Below are 22,132 nucleotides of genomic sequence, written 5' to 3'. Positions count from 1 at the left end.
TGGGGGAGGGGCCGATAGCGGCGGGGGCCGGAAACGGGAGGCCTGGCGCCTGCGCACTAGCCCAGCATGTTCCGGCAGCGCAGGCGCTCTTCCTCGCGTTTCTCCTCCAGGCGGTTCTCCAGCAGCCTCAGCTCCCTGCGCACCACCTTCCGCATGGACGGCTCCAGCTCCAGCACTTTCTCCAGGTCCGCCTTGGCCTCTGCCTCATTCCACACCTCGGCGTGAGCCCGGGCCCGCACGTAGTAGGCCTTCGCGATGCCTGCGGGGAAGATCCAGCTGGACCCGCCACCCAGCCCCAGAGGCAGCCCCGACCCCGTGCCCGGCGGGGCTTGACCAGCTGACACAACCCTTAACCTTGACCCTGATCCTTAACCTCTCTGTACCTCCAGAGCCCGTCTCCTCCACTATAAAATACGGACGATGATAATCGCAGTACCTACTTCCCTCCCTTCCGCGGACCCTTCCAAGGCCCTGCAACTAATTTTACATTCACAACTTTCTATTCTTTTCTTACAGAAGCGCCCCAAATGGTGCAAGCTCCAGGCCCAATCCCTGCACCTGTCCCTTACGGTCACTATAAGGATTAAATGAAATGATAAATGCAGAGAATTTAGCGTGTGACGCAGAGTAAGTGATGTAACGTTCTTCAAACATCGTCTTCACAAGTATCGCCATATCCGCGCATCACGGATCCTAGAATGTACTTAATATTGTTCTCTGTATTGATTGCCCCCATTTTTAAAACCCGTTTACCGCTGCACACAGGTTTGGTGAACTGCTTATATTTTGCCCTAATGCACCTTAAATATCTCCCACAATAAGTACAGCTCATTCATTACCTGTGGTATCGTTATAGGCTTGGGAAAACCCTGCTGCGTGGAGGCGAGTTTTGATGCCCTGACAGGGTCAGAAGAGAAGGCCGCGGAGATCTGTGCACGTGACTCCGGCCCCCTGGGCGAGATTGGGCGCCCCTCCCCGCCCCAGCCCAGGACCCGCTTCACGCCGCCCACCTGGGTGGTGCCGGAGGATGTCACTGGTGTGCTCCAGCACCTCGTAGTACTCCCCCTTCTTCAGCAGACATTGGCAGTAGTTCAGGATCAGGGTGTTGATCATCTTCTCCAGCTTCAGCCACTGCACCTCCCAGGGTTTCTCCTGCCCGGTGAAGAAAGGTCTGCGGCTGCCCTGCCCCCACCCCTCTCCCCCCGCGCGCAGGGCCAGTGCTGGGCTGCTCCTCCCACATGCACCCCGCTTCCCAACCCCCTGGCGGGCAGCCTCGCACCTTGGTCTGCAGGTTCCTCAGGCAGACGATGGCTTCCTGGTACTTGGTAGAAGCCTCCTCGTAGCGGCCCAGCTTGAAGAGCCGGTTTCCTTCTCCATGGAGGATGGGCACCGCCTGCATCTTCTCATCTTTACTCAGGTTCCAGGTCTCCCTCTGGTACTGGCTGGGGGCCTCCACCTGCCCCAAGAGCTGCAGGTCAGTAAGGCAGGGACCCCGAGTGCTCGAAGCCCAGCAGGGCAGGCCCTTTCCCTTGCAGGGGACCAGAGAAAGTGGACCAGAGAAAGTGGACCCAGCACATCTTGCTGAAGTCATTTCTTCATTTTCCACAGTGGAGATCGCGGGCAGAATCATGCTTGCTGGCCGAACACATACAAATGGGGGAAGGAAGCAAGAAGCCCCCCACCCAGGGCCTTACCCTAGATCAGAGCCTTTGTGCAAATTAAGAAAAGGTACTCCTTTGTCAACACACTTTACTTCTAATATTCAGAAAATTGCCATGATACTCATTTCATTAGAACAGGACACTTTATTGCCTGTTGGAATCTGCTGGAATCTGTTGGAAAAAGATTATTATAAAAGCACAAATATATAATGTCTCTAATGAGCACCTTAGAGGGGATGCCCTCTTGCAGTGCACAAGCCGCACAACTGTTCAAGCAGGCCCCTTGGTGACACAGTTCTTATTTATTTGCACTCACCCATGTAACCCTCAGGCTGAGCCTCAGCCTTGGCCATTAGCTGAGTCCTGCCCTGGTTTGACCCTCTCCCACCACCCCACAGACAAGGGCCACCAGTCATTCTGGGGTCTGGGGGGGACACTGTGGGCGGTTCCGTGCAGCCTCTCCCACTACTGGAGAATGAGATCGGAACCCACAGACCATAGGGACTGGGGCTGAGGATGTAATTCTAGACTTTTGGAAAAAAAGGGAAGTAGATAACCAATAGAAATAAAATGCCTCCAAGAAGAAAATAACATTTTTAAAAATTAGTCCCAAAAGGGCTTTTCCCTTGGAAAAGGCAAAGTACCGTTTTTTTTGGGGGGGGGGGAGGGGTCCAATTCCAGTTCCCCTGTGGTTTATGAACCCTTTATCGTTCTCTAAAGAGGAACTGGGTGATGTCCAGTGACCCGTGGGGCTGGGCTCCCCTTGATGCCCACTGACCCCTGTTGCTCTTCGATGCTGGTACAGTACCTACCCCGCCTCCCATGCCCCAGGGTCACACCTGCAGCAGCTCTATTACGAAGATCAGTGGCTGCGGCTCCTTCTGCAGTTCATCCAGGTCCTCGTAGCCCAGTGTGTGGTAGGCGAACATGTTGGCCAACCCACAGGTGTGCACGTGCCACTCAGTGGGGTCCTTGCCCTCCGCCATCTGCCGCAGGCTCCGGGACAAGATGGGGTAGACCCCTGTGTGCTGTGGGGAAAATTGGGCGGATGGCATCAGGCTGTCTGCTCAGAGCCAGCTGGACCACAGAGAGCCCCACTCTGGGGCCCCCCCAGAGCAGGACTCCTGCTCTCTCCCTACACCTGCCCCATGGCTGTTACTACTCATCACCCCAGCGTACCCCCACTAATCACTGTGGTTACCTGTGTGCCAGGGAGAGCGCGCTACACCTATTAGCTCCTTTAATCCTTAAGGTGACCCAACGAGGGAGGCACTACTATTCTCCCCATTTTAGAGATGTGGGAACTAGAGCCCAGAGAGGTTAAGTGATTTGCTTAAGGTCACACAGCTAGGAAACGAGAGTCAGGTTTCAAACCCAGCTCCGGGGACCATGCTTTAGCCGCAATGCTATGCTACCTCTTGCTGGCCCTTGTGGTCGACTCTAACGGGTTTCTCTCCCAAGGAGACCCTCAGTCCATGAAGCCTGTGACCCACGAGGGCCGGGTTGGTGTCCTGATGGTGCTGCTGACTGGCAGTGAGTCCAGGTCACTGCAGCTCCCTGAGCTCCCATCCCCTGGGTTGCACCTATCTGATAGTGAGGCTGGTGTAGGGGTTAAATAAATGAGATGGCGCAGATATAGGGCCAGCTCACCACAGCTTCCCCCAGCACCAGGAGCTGGGGTGGCCACCCTCAGGGTGGAAGAAGGCTAGGAAAATCAGCTGCTTGGCATCAGGCAAGGCCTGTAGCATTTTAGGCCATTTTAGGCCTCAGCTGCCCCATCTGAGCTGGGATGCCCCACAGACGAGCTCTGAGAACCGCTCTCCAGGGGCTGGGTTCTGAGATGGCCCATCTCAGGCTCCTGCGCCGCAACTCCAGTAAAGACACACCACTGGGAAAGTGAAGGGGCAGGAATGGTTCAGCTTGGTCCCCAAGTCACCAGCAAGGGGATGAAGGTCACCCCCTCCCTGCCTCCACCAGCCAGGATTAGCCCGGAGTACCTTCGGCTTCTTTGTGAGCTGGGTGACCAGATGGCAGTTAAGCCTGTTGAGATTAAAGCTGGATGAAGAGAGGGAGGGGCCCCCCCGGGAACAGCTTGCTGGGGGGAGGGCGCACTCCTGGCCCTCACGTAGCAGCCCCAGCTCGCAGCCCCCTGCCTCCCAGAAAGTCAGTGCTGAGCTGCTGACCCCAGGAATGGGAGGCTGCTTGGACATGACCTCAGACCAATGCCTTGTCCCATTAGCCACCTGCCACCCTAGTGCTACCAGGGATGCTGGTTGGCACGGTGGACTGTAGGATGCCACCGGGAGTGGGCAGAAGTCCCAAGAAGAAGAATACAGGCCAGAAGAAGGAGCAGAACTCCAGGGCCCCGCACCCACCTCTGCAGCACCTCCGCTGAGACTGGGCAGGGGAACCCCAGGACCACTGCCCCTCTCTGGGGCTTCAAGGCCACAGCCTGTTTCTGTCTGAGGGGCTCTATCTATCTGGAAATTGCAAACTGGCATCCTGGAGGCCACATTCAGCTCCCATATTCGTTTTGTTTTATCCTTCACGTGGTGGGGTTTTTGTGTTAATTAGTTGCCAACACTTAAGCATTGAGAGAACTCATGGACTAATGAAAATCTCTGGTTTGTCTCTAAAACTCAGACTATCCAGCCACACCCGACCTGCCCCTTTCACACAGCAGCCATCCCGTTGGAGCTGAGGAGCAGCTGCCCCCTGTGGATGGAGCAGATGACCTTCAGTCACCCAGGGGCCCTGGCCCTTGTGGTATTTGAGTTTGCAGCCCCTGGCCTCACTAGACTGGGCACCAGTAGAAAATTCCTCGTAGAGACCAGTGTGCTCCCTGGGTAGAGGGGGTGGTAGTGCATTTCAGGGCAGAAGCTCCCAGAGCCCCTGACGGCCCCTGCCTCTTCATACTTCCTGGCCTGGATGCTATGTCTCTTACCACTTCTGGGCCTGGTGAACTCCTATTCATCCTTCAACACCCAGCTCAATGTCACCTTCTTGAAAAAATTCCAGTGTGCTCCCCTCCTGTGGCTCTATACCAATCTGTCCTCACTCATTTATATCGTGGTGCTACCTGCCCTGCATTGTAATTGCTTAGGTGTCTGCTCCTCCTCCAGAATTCGAGTTCCTTCAGGGATGGGGACTTTGCCTGTTTAGCCTCTAACATCTAGCACAGGCCAAACCTGGTGCACTGAATGTTTTCAGATAGATAGACCTACAGATAGATGACGGGTGGATGCTTAGTGATGGAAGAATGGATTATGAATAATTCTGGTTGAAGGGAAGGATGGATGAATTGATGCCTAAGTGTGTGGATAGAAGGATGGATAAAACATGGATGCATAGGTGGGTAAATGACTCTGGAAAGTGTGTGTGTGTGTGTGTGTGTGTGCGTGCATGCGCAATCATAGCAGCTGTGAGCTGGGGGGAGATGAGGGGGACTATTGGAAAAACCAGTAATCATCGTGGCATAAAAATTACCAGCCTGTGAGATGGGCAGTGCACTCATGTGACCACTAATGTGATCAAAAGAACACAGAGTCCACAGGAAACCAAGAACCATGCCCACATTACGGGAATAACCTCAGCTTATGGTTTTGCAAACAACAAATCAATCAACCCATCAAAGAATTTGACAGCCTTTTATGCACTCAGCACTCCTACATTAGCAAATATGCATCCTATGGAGAAGGAGCCCTTGTTGGTGACCAAGCTTTGTCTAACATATGGCCTAAATTACGGGCACATCTGGGTCTGAAAAAGTACAGGAGCACTATAAGCAAAGTCAATAGATACCATTTTAAACTAATTGAAACCACAAAGAAGCCGATTTTCTGAAGACTCGACTTGTTCAAAATAAAACATCTTTTAAAAAATTAAAACATCAGGATAAAGAGTAACATAAGGACTGGTACAAAGAAAAGATGCTCAACTAATATTTGCTAAGTGAATGAAGAAATGAATAACACGTTGGCTAGGATCCCCTAGGGGTAGAGGATGGCATTGCAGCCTGGCTCTATTAGACATTGTAACTGGAAACAGTGCATAAGGAGGGGACCAGGGATCCATCCTTGATCCTATCCCTTAGCTTGTTTGACCCAGAGCAAGTTACTTTCCTTCTCTGAGTCTTTTTTTAAAAATATTTATTTATTTATTTGGTTGCACTGGGTCTTAGTTGCAGCACGTGAGAACTTTAGTTGTGGCATGTGGCATCTAGTTCCCTGACCAGGGATTGAACGCAGGCACCCCCCTGCATTGGGAGTGCAGAGCCTTAGCCACCGGACCACCAGGGAAGTCCTCCTTCTCTGAGTCTTATACTTCCTCATCAGTAAATCAAGGAAGTTAGTCTCTAGAATGCTTCTAGCTCAAAATAATAAGCTCCCACTTCTCAATTGCCCTGTCCCATGATTTGCCCTAGTATACATCAGATCAGGTAATCCCCACAACAGCCCCTTAACACGGGGATTTGTTAATTTATAGATGAGGAAATGGAACGCTAGTAGGGAAAAGGGACTTCCCCAGGGTCACACAGCTAATAAATGAGCAGAGTTCAAATTCCGGTCTCTCTTTCGCTCTCAAATTGCTTTTTCAAAAAGTCAGTGGCTCCTGGTGAAATAATGAATCTGGGCATCCACCCAGAATCCAATAATCCTTCCCAAAAGTGAGGGCTGTGAGGTGGGCCCTGCACCCACATCACCAGCCAGCCTTGACATCGATTGTCACTTTAGCAGCACCTATTCTTTTGGGGGAATCCATCTTCATCGCTACCGTAGCTGAGAAGGAGCAGGCAGGGTTCTCTCTCCAGAGTTTTGTTTTACCCTCTCTTTCCTGAAACACAGCAGCCCTGCAAAGCGGATGGGCGGGGCCTACTTACGATGGTGTCACACCAGAACTCGGCCACCTCGCTGACCCGCATGGACGTCAGCAGGATCTCCCAGACCTCCAGCTTGAACATGTTCCCGATGATGATGTGCATGGGATGGCCCACCTGCTTGCTGTCATCTATCACCGTCCGCTCCTCATCACATTTCAGGGTTCGGAAATGAAAGGTCACCTGGTCACCAAGAGAGCAGACCCTGGTCTAGACATACCTCCCGAGGCCCAGCAGAAGCCACCCCTATCACCGACTCCCTGGGCTGTCCTCTCCCAGCCCCAATCAGACCTTAGGGCATCCCCCGCCAGCCTGCACTCCCCCACTCCCTCCTAAAGGACCCCATCCCACTCTCGACAGCTCTGCAGGTCAGGAAGTCCTTCCTTAAACACGCCCTAGATCTGAGGCCGCAGACCCAGACACATCCATCATCCATCTAGGAGCCCACCAGAGATTCCCGGACAAACACCCTGAGCCCTGAAGGCCCTTCCTTCTCCCACAGCATTTGGGACTTCAGAAAATTCCCAAAGCCCCACCCGCACTCCACGCTGAAGTTTAATTGAAGTTTAATTTGCAAAGTATCAAAAACACCCCGTGAATGGGCACCACTTCAGAGCTACCCAGATGCCTGGGGCAGAGGGAAGGGGAGGGGCGGTTGATAATTCCAGCAAGGACCTCCTGGCCATTTGTTGGCAAAGCTGACGAAGGCTGTTTGCAGTGCCCTGTGGCCAAGCTGGAATGCAGAAGGCTGCCATGGGGGCTTTTAACTGGTCTGGGGCGGGGGGGGCGGGCCCCACTCACTCGGGCTCCGGTGATGAAGTTTGGGAGCTCCCCCGTGCCCCCATGCAGAATGGTTTTCTTGATCCCTTCCACGTTGAGGAGCAGAGCGGCGTCCATGGCTCCAGGTGCGGGGTGACGTCCAGCCCAGCTGAGATAATCTGCCTAGAGGAAGGCACTTAGGTGGCTGAGCGGGGGAAGGGCGGGGGCGGGGCGGAGCGGGGGTTGGGTGTGAATGCGAGGGATAAGGTGAGGCCACTCCCGGCAGGCTGGCCGCTGCCCCGTCCTCTGCTTCTAGCAGTGACGCAGGGACCCTGCCTGACATCCACTGTTACTGCCTCAGCTTCGGTTCTAGCCCACCCTAAGGAGGAGGGAAGACAGCCGGAGCTTTCTTAAAGTAGACAGGAGGGGACTTCCCTGGTGGTCCAGTGGTTAAGACTCCGGGATCCCAATGCAGGGGGCCTGGGTTCAATCCCTGGTCAAGGAACTAGATCACGAACACAGCAAAGATCCGCGTGCTGCAACTAAGACCCCGCACAGCCAAATAAATAAATATTGAAAAAAAAAAAAAAAAGAAGAAGAGGAAGACAGGGAATGAGGAGTAGCAGCAGGAGAGAGGCCTCTGGCCACTGAAGGAGGAAAGGAGGGGGCACCGGAAGCCCCCTTTGCCCTGCCTGGTCCTGGGGCGCTGGTCCTGGTCTCAGACTCTTAGTCCCTTTGGAGCCCAGGCCGGGGTGCAGTCCTGCTTCCCTCTTTTCTGTGTCCCGCTATCTCCTCCCCAAGATCTGCCCGCAGGTTTCTGGCTTGGGAGAGCACTAAGACGGAGTAAGAGAAGAGGAGCACGTTTGGAGAAAGCTGAGGAACCCCACCAGCCCTGCTCCTGTCTCCCCTACAAGGTCTGGCTGAGGACAGTGAGCTCTCCCGTCCCCTTTGCGGGCTCTCATCCCTGTGCCCTGGCACCCAGGCAGAGCTTATTCTGGGCATTTGGGGTTTTAAAGTGAAAAATGACGTGAAGATGTGGTGTTTGGCGCCACCTTGTGGCCAATTCAAGTTCTCATGCCTCGGCTCCCCCAGGCCTTGAGGGTGAGAAGGATTCTGAGCAGCACAAAACGTGCTCTTCTTGACCAGAGGCTGTGTTACAGGGAGCAGGGACACAGGACCCTGCCACAGGGAGAGACGGGAACACGGCACTAGGAGCCCAGGAGAGCTGCGTTCAAAGGGCTGAGCCCACCTCTTATTTCCTGACCTTGTGGCTTTGGGTATCTCTCACCCTATCTCCACTTTCCCAACTGAAATGGGAAAATCGACCTCTCCTGCCTCCCTCTCTGTGAAATTGAGAAGTTTCCCTGAAAACTGAGTGGGACCCCCAAACCCAGCATCCCTAAAAGTTTTGACTCCCATGAGGAACCACTGGCATACAGCAGGGCCAAGCCTGGGCCAACTGGTCTGGGCCACAAACCCAGACTGGAGCAGCTCAATCACCCCTCCAAGACCCCTCCCTGAGTGCTCAGAACCTCCCCACTGTGGGCCCAGCTCCATCTCTCTCTGGGGACAGGGGATAAGGTGGAGGGGGGTTACAGAGGTCCTCCTTTTCTGTTCCATTCTTTCTGCAGCCACATAGCAACCTAGAGCAGTCTGCATGCGTAGGCGGTAAGATGGATACTTAGATGGTAAAACTACAAAGAAAAATCAGAGCGATTCCCATAAAAGTCAAGGGAGAGAGGACCAGAGCAGGGGCAGTGGTTGCTTCTGGGGTCCTGGCAATATTCTGTTTCTTCACCCAGGTGATGGTTACATGGGTGTTGGCTTTATAAGTATTCATGCTACTAGCCTTTACGTTTTAGGCATTTTTCTGTCCGTGATATCATTCACAATGGAAGAAAAAGTTCTAATTGGGTCTCACCTTGCTCAAAACTCTCCCTCTGTTTCAATTGCTTCCCTTTGCAGAGAGTCGAAAGGCACACATGGGGACTTCCCTGCGGTCCAGTGGTTAGGACCCCACGCTCCCACTGTAGGGGAGGGACGTGGGTTCAATCCCTGGTCAGGGATGTAAGATCCCACATGCCACATGGTGTGGCCAAAAAAAAAGAAAAAAAAAAAACGAAAGGCGCACATGGATTGCAGAAATACCTAGGGGTTGAACTGACAAATTTGGCCCATGGTTGGCAAGGGTGAGGGGTACAAGCAGAAGGGGGTGTTGAAGCTGAGGCCGGAAGTTTCAGTTTCACTGCTGAGAAAAATGAGGTGCTCAGGCCACAGCCTCCAGAGGGACCCCCAGCCACTGTTTGGCCCACAAACTAACCTCCTAATGGACTTCATAAAAATGCAATTCTAATAACCTCAGTCCCCTCCGAAAATTCAACAAAGGCTTCCCACCGCCATCAGGATACATTCTAAGCTCCTTCCCTGGCTGATGGGGTCCTTCAAGCCCTGCCTCTTGCCATCCGGCTCCTGGCCTCTCCATCTCGCTCAGCCTTCCTCTGCTCCTGGAACTTGATGGAGCTCTGGCCTCCCAACATCGGCCTTTGCAGATCCCTCTATTGGAAATCCTCTTCGGCTTTGTCCCCCTAACTCATCAGCTAAAACATCATATGCTAAGGGAAGCCTGCCCCGACCCCCCAGCTCCAGTGGGTTCCCCATTCCTTTTACACCCTCTCATCGTCCCCTAGCACCTCACATTCATGACATTTTGCACAGTTTAATGTCTGCTTCTTGCATCACACTGGCAGTTCCATGAGGTCAAGGTAACTGGTGGAAGTTTCCTGTTAGACAGGGAGCCTTCAGGGCAGGGCAGGGCTGGAGCTCCTTCTCCTCCTCCAACCTCCTCCCCAACAGAGGCAAGGATGGAGCTGGACCCAGAAAGCCTCAGCCTGGAACCACGGACTGGTTTTTCCTCCTTACAAGGAGGACCAGGAGCCCCTGTACCCACCACCCCTCCGCTGGGAGCCTGCTCACCTCCGTACATTTTCCTTCCCACAACCTTGCTCCACCCTCCACAGGAGGCCAATAGAGAGGCTCCTCGTTCAGAAGAAATTGTTTCTTCCTCCTCTTGTTGCCATGGAGACCGCTCTCCTTCACCTGCCCTTCCAGTCACAGAGCTGAGGGAGGCGGGCTGAAAGCTTCAAGCAGGGAGGGCCTCAGCGTGCATTCAACCCCTCGTTCCTGATGCTTGATGAGGCCGTGGAATCTAAGGGTAAGAATTCAGGTTTCAGAGTCAGACCTTCAGGGTTTAAGTTCCAGCTCCGACCCTCTGTTCCATCTTGGGCGAGACACCTCACCTGTCTGAATCTCAGTTTTGTCATCTGTAATGGGAATAAAAATAGTACCTGCTTCATAGCGTTGCTGTGAAGATTAAGGAAGATTAAAGAAAGGAAATGCACTTAGCAGACACATGGTAAGGGCTTCACGCATATAAGCTATTGTATAGATGCCCGTGATGTACGACCCAGGCACTGCGACAGGCAGACAGGCACGGATGGACAATGGCAACACGACAACCAATTTGGGAGGATTTGTTTCTACATGTGTCATCTTCCCTGAGTCTTTCCCACATGTTCAACTTAGTTTCCAGAAAAATAATAACTCTTGCTTTCCCCCCTCGTATTTCATTGGTAGAGGACACGAATTAAATTCCCTAATTACAATAATAAATCCAACAAGCATACAAAAAGTGTGGGAACAAACGCTTGGGAAACAACTCAGCTAGGGGAAGAAGTTGAGCAGGCAAAACCGAGCAGCGTTTTTCAAACCGCAGCTCACAACTCTTAGAGAGCCATTGTAACATAAACTTAGCGAGCTGTCACCAGGATTTTTTTTTTTTTTTTAATGAAATAGAAAATATGTCAAAGCACCTCACACATAGTCAAGTATCGTTTCAGGAAACTTTTGTTTTAGTTACACATATGTGTGTGTGCTGGGGGTCTCACCTGGGTCCTGGGCCCCCAGACATGATGTTCCTTGTGCAAGAAGAACCCCCCCTCCCCTGCCTCCCACCTCCCCGCATACACACTCAAACACACACAAACACACACATTCTTTGCTTGGTGAACTCATTTTCTAGGTCTCAGCTTTAAGTGACATACTTTTTGTGTCATAATTTTCTTTGATGAATCGATTACTGGTTATTTAATTTATTCATGTCCGTTTCTCCCCACACACTAGAGCTGAGCTCCTGGAGGTAAGGAATGCATCCGTTTTGTTGACCTTTGTGGACCATTGTTAGCACAGTGCTGAATCTATCAAGACACAAGTAGGTATTTGGAAAGACACATGAGGGGACATGGGGAAGGAGAAGGGGGGCCGGGAGAGACCAGGGTTGGATACACCTGCCGGGGAGAGGTGCAGGCTGAGGAGATGCAGTGTGGTACGCTGGTGAGGCTCATGGACCCTGGTCCCAGACTGAGTTTGAATCCTTGCTGCATACTAACCGGGGGAAATTGGGGCCCCACCTGACCTCCCTATGCCTCCGTTTCCTCATCTAGTCCTTGGCTGCAATGAGGGGCTCATGAGTTCCTCCTGTAAAGTGCTTGGAACACCAGTACCTGGTGTATAGTAAGTGCCTCGTATTAATCGTTCTCCTCCATGGGGAGGGTCCCTTCGCAAGGGTGTGGGTGAGATCACCCAGAGGTGAAGAATAGGGTTAAGGACTGAGCTTCAAGGGGCCCATCAGTCGAAACTTGGGGTGGGGGGTGGAGGGTTTTAGGTGAGGACGGCAGCAAGGAAACGGAAAGGGGAGCATGGCTAATACTGCTTTGAGGTGGAGGGGGGACGAGGCTTTCTAAACGGTGGATTTTTTAGTTTGGATGCTTAAGGGAGGGAGGGAGGCACTCAGCTGGATAGAGGGGACGGGGCGGGGAGCGTACTTGGAGGAGGAGGGGAGGTGCACCCAATCTGTCCCCTCTTCCAGGATGGACTTTCCTGGGGGTCAGCGCGGGTGGCAAGTTTGGGGGACAGAGGGTCAGTCTCCGGAAGGCACAGGGTCACGAGGGAAGTTTGAAACAAAACTTCCACAGGAACCCAAGGCTCCGAGCTCCCCCAGCCCAGGCTCTTTCTTACCAAACCACTGAGACCTCCAAGCAGGATGGGAGGGGCCCCTAGGAGCTCGGGACCCCGCCTCCGCCCCGCCGGGTCAGACCAGCCAGAACCCTTTGTAGTTAAGGAGGGAGCCCAGCGACCGGGGGCCGAGCGTCAGGAGGTGGCGCCGGGGCTGAGCCGGCGCGGGGGAAGGATTCCTCAAGCTGAGCGGGCGGGACCCCAGAATACAAAGAGGCCTCAACGCGCGGCTCCCGGCCCGCCAGACATCCAGAGGCATGAATGGGGAAGGCCGGGCCAATCCGAGGCAAGATTCACAGCCGCGGGCGCAGGGGCCAATGGGATCCCCGACGAGGCAGCGAGGCGGGGACGGAGCCAATCAGCTGTGAGGACAGGGCCAGGGGGCGGATCCACGCGATGTTTCAAATCGTCTGGATGGGTGAGGAGCAGCTGTGCTCGGCGTCTGGTTAGAGTTGGGCGCTGTTGGGTGAGTGCGGGCCGGGGCGTGGTAGGGCCTCTGTTCAGAAGGGACGGGAGGTGGGGAGAGGGGACCTCCCGTTAGGACGGACACGGTATGTGGGGCTTCTGGGTATAGCCGGATGGACATTGGGGTGTCTGGTCAGCCCGCCAGAGCGCGTGGGGTCAGGGCGAACCCGTGAAAGAGCCGCTGGTCCTGCCCTGGACCAAGGGCTGAGGCTCGGTGGCGGCCGGCCAGTCCTGACTGCCTCCCTCTCCGCCTGAGGCAGATAACGGAAAGGAGGCTGGGATGAAAAGACAGCTTGTTTCAGACACTTGCAGCCCGGGACACCTTGCTGACCGGCCTTGTTCAGCCTCTACCCTCTTCTGGGCCTCGCTGACCCCTCTTCCAGGAAGCATCCTCCTTCCTGCACCCACAGTTGCCAAGTGCCCCACCCCACGGGCCCCCATCCCATCTCTTCCCCTGGTACTCAGGGTGTCTTCGAAGCCTGGGAATGGGACGGTGGGGGAACGCCTTGCTGACCTCCCTTTGATCTCCAGGGTCTGCTGGGCAGAACAGACTCTCGGCCAGGCAGATGGCTTCTCGGTGGCCGGCCGTGGGGACCTCCATGCGTCGGAGGTCCCTACAGAGCCAGGAGCAGCTGGAGGAGAGCGAGGCCCTACAGCCTGCAGTTGGCCACGCAGACAGCTCCAGCGGGGCCCTGGACTCCCTGTGCAGACAGTTCCAAAGGAGGCTGCCCCTGAGAGCAGTCAGCCTGAACCTCAGGGCGGGCCCCTCCTGGAAACGCCTAGAAACCCCAGAGCCAGGACAGCCCGGCCTCCAGGCTGCAGCTCGCTCAGCTAAGAGCGCCCTGGGTGCCGTGTCCCAGGTAATGTCGAACGTGTCCAGGTATGGAGGGCTTTCTTGATGCTGGATAATAGCTGCCCCCAAGGAGCCCCCAAGAATATAGACTCTGTGAAGACAGGGCCTTTGATTTGTTCATTGCTGTGTCCCCAGCACTCCAAATAGTTCCTGGCATGTAGCGGGTGCTCAACAGATAACTGAATGAGTGAATGAAAGCAGTGTTGTGAGGAAACAGAGCCTCATAAGACAAGATGATAGAGCTGTATTGTGATAGGAAATTACATCCAAGGGGCTAATGGTGGGGGAACACCAAAAAGAAGCTTAGTCAGTGAAGGCTTCCCGGAGGAGGTGATTCCGTGGAATTCGCCCAGGAAAGGGGGAAGTATGAGGAGTGTACAAGGCAGGTGAAATAGTCCAGACCCAGGGCTGAGGGAGGGCAAGATGCTGAAGAGAACTGGCAGGAACTTAGTCTACGTGTGGCCAGAGGACAGTGAGCAACGTGGGACGTGAGAGGGGGTTCGGTGTGCCGAACATGTTTAGATGCTCCCAAGAGCGATTGGGAGCCCTGGGAACCAGTGGGAAGAATTTGCACCATGGTGGGAATTGGGTCCGATTAGCATCTTAGAACTTGTTCTTTAGCTACTTGATGAAAAGGGGGTTAGAAGAAGATTCGCCCCTGAGGGGGTCTGGGGGTCTGGCCTTGCAGAGGAGTGAGCAACTCCAAGAACTGCTCAGAAGGTAGCTTTGAGAGGATCTGGTATCAGATGAGAGGTGTGGGCAGGAAGAGGCCATGTGTGCTGGGGGTGACGGGTCCCTGGGCCTCCCAAGTGGCTGTGTCTCCAAACCTAGAGCTGGAGGTGTGGGGAGGCGTCACCTAGGAAGGACAGGAGCTGTGAGAGTGGACAGGCCTCCAAGGAGAGAACTGGGGGTGGGCAGGGCATCTCCTTGCTGTCTGAGTGGGAATCTGAAGGTTTGGGAGAGGGAAGCATTTCTGGACCCTTTGAGGAGAAGTCTCTGAGCCAAATGTCAGTCCCTGAGAAGGGTCTCTGTGCAACAGTGTGGACGGTAGATTAGAGTGAGGGAGACCAGAAGCCGGGAGAGAAATTACTTCACGGTATCCTGTGGGTAGGCCTGGTCTCCTCTGGGCCTCCCCTTTGAGTCTGGGTCAGTCTGTCCCGAAAGAGGGTTTGGACTTAGACCAAACGCAGACTCCATGAGCCAGCGTGGTTCTGCTGCTGACCACGCACTCACCCCCGGGGGCCCTGAGCTGGGTGCTTGCCGTGGACCCATTCCACGTGGACTCATCTGCAACCCTCACCCTGAGACTAAAAGCTGCCTGGATTTGTAGGACCAGCTGGTGGGCTGAAGTGTTGGGGGCATGGCCTGGCCTCTCGGGGGTAGCTCACTCTTGGCTTGTCCGTGCTGACCTTTCCGTGTACCTGTCGCAGAGAATCCAGGAGTCCTGCCAAAGTGGCACCAAGTGGCTGGTGGAAACCCAGGTGAAAGCCAGGAGGAGGAAGAGAGGGGCACAGAAGGGCAGCGGCCCCCCCGCTCGCAGCCTGAGCCAGAGGAGCGCCCGGCTATCAGTGGCTGCCCCTGCCCGCCCAGCCCTGGACCCCCGCGAGAGGGAGCAGCACCGCCTCTCCACCCCGATGGGCCCGCATGCCCACCCTCGGCGGCGGTCCAGGAGGGAGGCTGCCTTCCGGAGCCCCTACTCCTCAGCAGAGCCCCTCTGCTCCCCCAGGTACGTGCGGTAGTGCCTGCCCCGCAAACACTAACTGGGCCCTGGGGGCTGCTGAGCCCCTCCTGGGGCTACCTGGAGCCAGGGACACCCTGAGCGGAGTCACATCCGTGCTGTGGCCCAGCTCTGCGCCCTGCTAGTGGGGGATCTGGGGAGGTCCTTCAGTGCCTTAGTTTCCCCGTCTGCCAAAGGAAGAGACGAGCTTAACTCTGGGAGGATCACAGTCGCCCAAGCCTCCGGGCAGCCCAAAAGCAAGTTCTGAAGCCATCCGGAGGGCTGAGGCTCACCTGTCTACAAGATCACCTGCCCTTGACCTTGTGGGCCTTGATCCAGCTTTTCTCTGCCATCTGCTCCAAGCTGCTCTGATGTCACTTCCTGGAATGGGGGTCTGCGGTGACACGTTCCCAGCCCGTGTGGGTCATCTGGGCCCATACACCAGGCCCGGTGCTGGATGGGAAGGGCTCCTATCACAGGTTTCCAACTAGTGACTGATATGTGTGGCTTTTCCTTCTGTTCAGCGAGTCTGACAGTGACCTAGAGCCCGTGGGGGCAGGAATCCAGCATCTCCAGAAGCTGTCCCAAGAGCTGGATGAGGCCATCATAGCCGAGGAGAGGTGAGCTGGCATACCATGCTTCAAAGGGACATGGCCGGGAGGGTCCGCCTTGAGCCAGCCACTTTTTTTTAGGCAGGCTCTGGCTCTGCCCTGCTGTGTGACCCTGGTCGGCCCTCTCCCTCTCTGAGCCTCTGTCTCCTCTGCAACATGCCTTGGTCTCCTCCTTGATGAAAGACCTAGACTGGGGTGGTGGTTAAGGACATACCCCGCATGTATGTGGCCCCCTGGGCCTTGGTCCCCCACATTTGTCCATCACGTGTGGCCAGGTCCCTGGTTCCTGAAAGACCCGCCCTTCCTCTGCCACTCCCCATGGCTCCTCTCAGCCCTGCCCGCCCATGGAACTGGGGAAAGCATCCTGGCTGCTGTGAAATGCCTGGTCTGTCTGCTTAGGACACCATCCCGGGGGCAGGGCCTGGGCCTGGAGCTGCCCTAACTGGGGGCCGTTTGTACGTGGCTGTGACGGCCTCTGAGGCGGGGCCTGCCGGCTCTGACTACATGCTGAGTGGGCCACGTCCCGCCACGTTGCCAGGTCTGCTCTTGTCTAGCTCAGGTGGGGAGGGTCCCTCAAAGCCTGCGGCACCCAGTGGCATCTGTCCCTCCTGCTTTCCCACCTCTAGTGGCGACATGACTGCTTCTCTCATTCATGACTGAGGACAGCATCCTGCAGGTAATGCCCTCCTCCTAAGCAGCTTTCTCTGTGTCTTCCCCCTCCTCCTCCTCCTCCTCCTCCTGCACGAGCCCGTAGACATACTTGGAGACATGTTAAAGAACTGAGTCTTTTCTGGAAAAAGCCACAGAGCCGATGGGCCCCACAGAGCAGGAAGGTGCAAGTCTTCTGAGCTGCTCGGAGCCGGAGCTGCTGACCTCACTGGGCCCATCACTGATGGAGCAGAGCATACCTGGGCCCCAGGCAGCCGCAGCCACCTTCCAGCACCTCATTTCGGGGGGCAGTCTATGGTGTCCCCGCCTCCCCTGGCTTCAGCACTGTGAGGGGCATGAAGGGAGCTCTGTCTTGCAGGAAGCAAGCCACAGCTGACCACCATGCCCGCACACCCAGGATCCGCGCCTCCCGGGAGTTCCTGGAGGACCCGGGAGCCGGCAGTGCCCCTGGGCCGCTGCAAACAAGGACCAGACTAACAAGGGCCTGCTTGTTAGCTTGGAGGCTGCTCGGGGGCCTCTGCTCTCCTGCTCCAGCCATGTCCCCGCCCACCAGCGACCACTTGCCGCAGTCTGCGACTGACTCGGGGAGACCTCGGAGAGGCGGGGGGAACTGTTCATTCTACTCCCCTTTGGGGCTTAGAAACTCATCCCACACGTGAGCTTTACAGTTGCTTCACTTGTAACGTGAAGTGCAAGCACAAGGTAATATCTGAGAGCTCTGAGCTGTGTACCCAGGAGTAGGGTCTGCAAAGAGTCATCTCCTGTGTCACCAGCGCAGTGGCTCTTGGGAACCCAGATTCTAGCCCTGCTGCCCACAGCAGAGCCCCGGATGAAGGGATGGGAGAGAGTTCCAGGCCCCAAGACCCTGAGTCCACAGGTACCTATTTACATTCTCAGCACAGGGCACCGTGGGCGTTCAGGGAGAGGTAGCCCCGTTCAATAGCAATTTCTGCCCTTTGTAAATTATTTAAGAAATCTGCTTTGTCATTTTATTCGAAACAAACCAGTGTATGACTTTCCTAGATAACACTGCTTTTTCATAATAAAGACACTCTTTCTGTATCTGACATCTCTTCGTTGTCACCCTACCCCCTGCACCGCTCTGAGCAACAGGTCTGTGGTCTAGGGCCCGGCTTTGTCCCCCTCATCCACCCCGACTCCAAGCCAGCCTGCCCCCAGCTCAGGCAGAACATGAGCAACGGGAAAGGTCTCTCGGCTTAGTTCAGAGCAAAGCACATTTTAAAGGCAAATAAGGTTTTTATTTAAGTGACAACATTTGAGAGTTAAAAACCAACTCACATCAAAATCAAGACCAGTTGTAAAAATCTTTTAACTCCGTAAGCTGTTTTTTTCTTGTTAGAAATCTGATATTTTACATTTTCTTTTCTAACGGATTTTGTACAAGGCAGCCATGAGAAATAGAATAAACCTTTTTCACCACAGAACCGTCCACCACAAATAATACTGAGAGTTACATACTTAGGAACAGTCAGACGGACAAGATCAGACCGGCTGCCACCGCCGAGTAAACAAACAGAAAAGGACAGCGGGGTCCGAGGGTGGGAGTCCCTGTGAGCGAGCCACCCTACCGTCCCACCCCTCCTTGGTGTCACCTGCCTCTCCTTGTGCCAGTGAGGGTGGCGGTCAAATTCCTGATTTTTTTTTCCCATCCACCCTGTTGATTTCTCAGCAAGGAGACAAGGACCCAGGCCAGGCCTCGCTGCTTGGACTTAACCCTACTCAGGGGGGTGGGGTGGGAGGGGAGGTTTCTTTTGGCTGAGCCAAAGAGAATAGGTTTCCAGAGCACTGGGCACCCAAACCCCCAGGGATTCGGCAGGAAAGTTGGTTATTTAAGGCGGGGTCAAGCTGAGGCTCCGCAGGCAGGGTTCTCCTCCCGTGCAGGGCTGCACCTGGGCTGGGTGGGCGAGTGTCCCCCACAAAACCGGCGCCACCTCGGGACCCATTTCCACCTGCCTCGGGGTCCGCCTTTCATTTAACAATCGGCGCCACGTTTTGTTGGCAGGGCACTTCCGGGGCGTGGGTCTGGGCTCCAAAGCCGTCAAAGTACAGTTTAAAACCCATGAGATCCAGCCTCCTCCCTTTCAGGGAGCCCACCCCACCCCAGTAATGTCTGGAATCCTGGGGTTCAAATATGTTGGTTTTCTGTGGCCCAGCACCCAGACTGGAGGGCCATTTTTCCAAATGCATGAGTCTTACTTTTTTCTTTTTTTTTTTTTTTAATGTATCTGTTGCGGAGCCTAAGAGAGGAGTTGAGATCTTTAGAAAAATGCCATGAGGCCGGAAGAGCAGGCCCTGGCTACAGATGCACCCTGAACCCCCAACAGGGCGAAGGCAGGGGAGGCTGCGGGCAGGCCCTCTGTCGGGACAGCCGCCCCCCACCCCAAACTAGGAAGAACAAACATGCCACGCAGGGAACAAGGAGCTTTGGTCAGGCGGGAAGATCTGTCTTCCAGCTCCTGGGGAGCAGGCACACCGGGAGCTGGACGGATTCTCTAGAAAACAGCCAGACTGGGGGTCACAGAACTGCTCCAGGAGAGGCAGTGGCACCCCCTCCTGAGAACGACACAAGGTGGTTCTTTGTTTTCCTCCAACTTAACTGGAAGGACAAAATCAAACAAACCACTAGCAGAGAAAGTGCACGTTGGTTACAGAGTTGCCGTGAAGGCAGTACTGAAACAAGTCGAGTCTGATCACTATACAGAGCTCCAAGTACACACGTTCACACACACCGACCGACGCTCCCAGAACGCTGTGTTCACCACATCTCACTGTACACCTTCAGCATCTGAGGTGCAAGTCGTCAGAGCCCCAAACCGGAGCTCCAGGAGGGAAGGGGTGCGGACCCTCCTGCTGGGGCCCATGTCCCGGCTCCGATCCCCACACGCACAGAACCCTGCTCCCGCGGACTCCAAATTCCTCAGGGTCGCTGCCCTCTCCTGCTCCCAGCCTGGGGTTCTCAGAAAAAAGGGCAGAGGGACTCTAGCTGGGGGAGAAGTATCTCACGCTAATTATTTCATCACTTGAGAGCAACACATCAGTGGCTTCTGCAAAAAGGAGATGGAATTTCAGAGAAGCAGACCAACTCCGCCCGAGTTTAATTCAGCGTCTGTTTTGGAAAGGAGGGGAAGGATTGGAGTTGAGGTGGCTATGCCATATGAGCTGGTGCTCGACGGAGAGCCAAGAAGGATGAAATGTTAAAGGAGGGATGGGCCCGCTGCGAACCCCCAGGAGGCAGGACCAGGGAGGAAGCTGGGGGTGATCACCCCTCCCCAGCAGACTTGCCAGCAGCTCTGGGCGCAGATGCGGCGCTGGAAGTGGAGCAGGAGCTGGCAGGCTGGAGAAGACACAGTTCCAGTGGAGAGCAGGGGTCGGGGCTGGGAGCCCGGAGCCGTCCAGCCCCAGCGGCGCATCAAGTTTACCGGGTGATTCACAACAGCGGTGCCAGCTGCCCCCACCAGCAGCCGCCACTGGGGAGGACACTGGCCACATGGGACCTGCAAGAGGTAGACAGCAGAAGCGACACTGAGCTGACACAGGTGCCTGCTGGGTATACAGACGTCTGGGCCTGGGCAGCCCGGCCCGTGACACAGAACCTCGGCTGCAAGAGCTGGATCAGCCTCAGTGACAGCCCGAAGGGCTCAGAGGCAGCCCGGATAGCCCAACACAGCAGGTGTGGGTCTGGGCCAGGGAGCGGGGGAAGTGCAGGAGACCAACGCCTGGGCCAGGGGCTCAGCAGGAGGAAGGCCTGGGCAGAATTTGAGGGGCCCCAGGAGAGCCAAGCCCTGCCAACCTCAGGGGATGACCCAAGAGGAGGTTATGGGCACCAAACCAAGCTGAGTGGCAGGGGGAAGGGAAGAGAACACAACAGTTTGAGCCAAAATTACATGAACCCCCGGAGCTCTGGGACCTCAGCTGTTATGCCTTCCAGGAGTCAAAGGGAGAAATTGCTCTGAGCAGAGCTGGGGAGGGGGAGCCCGACCAGTGCCCTTTGGGGAATGTCTCTGTCCCTGGGACACCAGGTTTGGACATCAGTGCAAAGCAAACCTCTCTATGGAGCAGGGACCCCTTCCCAGCAACCCCACAGAAGGGCTTCCTTTGAAGTGGCGGGGCAACGGCGGCTCCCTCCCGCTCCCCCTCCCTGCCCCAGCCCCTCTCTTAGTCTGCAAGGAAGGTATAGATCATTGGGCACTCTGAGGGGCTCTTAGGCCTGAAAAGCCTCAGAAGGCAGAAGTGCAGGACAGCCAGGAGTCAAAATCTCCCACCAATCTCAGCTGGGGAGACCCCTCCAATTACAGAAGGAAGGCAGGGCCCAGAGAGGGCAAGCAACAGGCTCAAGGGCTCACAGCCTGCCCAGCTAGGCCAGAACCCAGGGCCACAGCCTCACAGGGGAGGGCACCAGGCAGGACTCCGGGAAGAGGCATAACTGTCCTCAAGGGCCACGGGAGGAAAGGTGAGAATACGGAGGACAAGAAAGAGGGGACAGCTGCAGGAGGACAGACCGTCAGCACCAGACCCCGCCCCCCAAGGGCCGTGGGCAAACGACTCAAACATGGGATGAGCCCAGGGGACATCCTCCCACTCCCAGAACGTGGCCACTTTGCCACGGGAGAGCCAGGCCCAAGATGGTGACCCGGGACGTCACACGGAGGGCGGGCACAAATGCCACGCGACCCTCCAGCAGGCAGCCAAGAAGCTGTACCTGCCAGCGGCTGTTGGTCCCTGGCCTGGGGGCTCCTCCCGTTAGGGCCTGCCTAGCATCGCCGCGGAAGCCTCAGGAACTCAGAAAGATGGTCGACTTTGTCAAACACTCCGGCTCCGGGCAGGCCTGCCCCCGGGATTACACAAACATCCACCCTCGCTGGGGCTTGCGTTGCAGGCGTGGGGGAGCCGCAGTGACTGCACTGAGACCCCCTGGATCTCACCCCTTCGCAGCCCAGGGAGCCCCCCAAGGCCAGGCAGGGTCCTGCCCCCCTCGCTGGTCGGACACTGCTGGACAGACACGGGAGGGAAAAAGCAGGAAAAGGCCTGTGTCTGCCGGGGAGAAGGCAGCCCGCCGGGGCCCCCCTGCTCTGCGCACAGCCTGGCCCTCAGGGCACCGACTCGAACTTGGGGGGCCCGCGCGCCCAGCTGAGCGCGGACAGGGGCCGCTCGTGGTCCTTGTCGGACTCGGGCTGGCTCTGGGCCCGCTCGGGCTTGGGGTTGGCGGGCGGGTCGGGCTGCTGCACCGACATGGTCCGGCGCAGGTGGTTGCGCTTCCGCAGGAACTCGGGCTGCGCGTGGAGGCCGAAGCTGCCCTTGCGCAGGATCATCCGCGAGCTGTTCTTCTTGGGGCGCGAGCGGTGGCCGGCCTCCAGCGCGGCCAAGTGCGCGGCGTAGCCCTCGCTCAGGAACTGCGGAGGGGACGGGCGTCAGGCCAGAGGGGCAGGCGGG

At 56.0% G+C, this 22,132-nt stretch overlaps 3 protein-coding genes across 10 annotated transcripts in view; 1 reads left to right on the top strand and 2 right to left on the bottom strand.

Annotated features, from left to right (window-relative positions):
* Positions 1–56: 56 nt before the first annotated feature.
* AIPL1 (aryl hydrocarbon receptor interacting protein like 1) lies at positions 57–7,434 on the bottom strand. Its single transcript, XM_059907508.1, has 6 exons — positions 7,339–7,434; positions 6,541–6,720; positions 2,501–2,689; positions 1,280–1,456; positions 1,011–1,152; positions 57–259 (listed from the first exon to the last, which is right to left on the bottom strand). Exons 1-6 carry the CDS (start codon positions 7,432–7,434, stop codon positions 57–59), a joined length of 987 nt encoding a protein of 328 aa, XP_059763491.1.
* A 5,355-nt stretch (positions 7,435–12,789) lies between these two features.
* PIMREG (PICALM interacting mitotic regulator) lies at positions 12,790–17,725 on the top strand. 2 transcript variants are annotated; one of them, XM_059906773.1, is made up of 5 exons: positions 12,790–12,832; positions 13,363–13,691; positions 15,115–15,410; positions 15,926–16,021; positions 16,639–16,788. In XM_059906773.1, the coding sequence occupies exons 2-5, from the start codon at positions 13,398–13,400 to the stop codon at positions 16,670–16,672; spliced, it is 720 nt and encodes a 239-aa protein (XP_059762756.1). In that variant the 5' UTR covers positions 12,790–12,832; positions 13,363–13,397; the 3' UTR covers positions 16,673–16,788. The 2 variants fall into 2 exon arrangements, with proteins under 2 accessions (XP_059762756.1, XP_059762755.1); XM_059906772.1 differs by lacking the exon at positions 12,790–12,832 and adding an exon at positions 17,040–17,725 and having other exon boundaries at positions 16,639–16,688.
* A 262-nt stretch (positions 17,726–17,987) lies between these two features.
* Positions 17,988–22,132, bottom strand: part of PITPNM3 (PITPNM family member 3) — a 91,429-nt gene continuing 87,284 nt past the window's right edge. For all 7 annotated transcript variants that reach the window (XM_059906770.1, XM_059906767.1, XM_059906765.1 and 4 more), the window contains one exon: positions 17,988–22,092. In XM_059906770.1, coding sequence (XP_059762753.1) covers positions 21,790–22,092 — 303 coding nt within the window. In that variant the 3' untranslated portion in view covers positions 17,988–21,789. The remainder of the gene's footprint in view (positions 22,093–22,132) is intronic.

The sequence above is a fragment of the Balaenoptera ricei genome, chromosome 20 (assembly GCF_028023285.1).
Source record: "Balaenoptera ricei isolate mBalRic1 chromosome 20, mBalRic1.hap2, whole genome shotgun sequence".
Lineage (NCBI taxonomy): Eukaryota > Metazoa > Chordata > Mammalia > Artiodactyla > Balaenopteridae > Balaenoptera > Balaenoptera ricei.
Note: the sequence above shows the minus strand (reverse complement) of the source record. Positions and strands in the feature narration are given on the sequence as shown.

Bases quoted from the DNA above. Each gene is read 5' to 3' on its own strand.
- AIPL1 (XM_059907508.1), bottom strand. From the start codon at position 7,434: ATGGACGCCGCTCTGCTCCTCAACGTGGAAGGGATCAAGAAAACCATT. The intron at 1,457-2,500 runs GTGTGACCCTGG...CTCTTGGGGCAG, and splicing joins TCGTAATAGAGCTGCTGCAG to GTGGAGGCCCCCAGCCAGTA. The intron at 1,153-1,279 runs GTGCGAGGCTGC...TTCACCGGGCAG, and splicing joins TGAGGAACCTGCAGACCAAG to GAGAAACCCTGGGAGGTGCA.
- PIMREG (XM_059906772.1), top strand. From the start codon at position 13,398: ATGGCTTCTCGGTGGCCGGCCGTGGGGACCTCCATGCGTCGGAGGTCC. The intron at 13,692-15,114 runs GTAATGTCGAAC...TACCTGTCGCAG, and splicing joins CCCTGGGTGCCGTGTCCCAG to AGAATCCAGGAGTCCTGCCA. The intron at 16,022-16,638 runs GTGAGCTGGCAT...TCCCACCTCTAG, and splicing joins GCCATCATAGCCGAGGAGAG to TGGCGACATGACTGCTTCTC.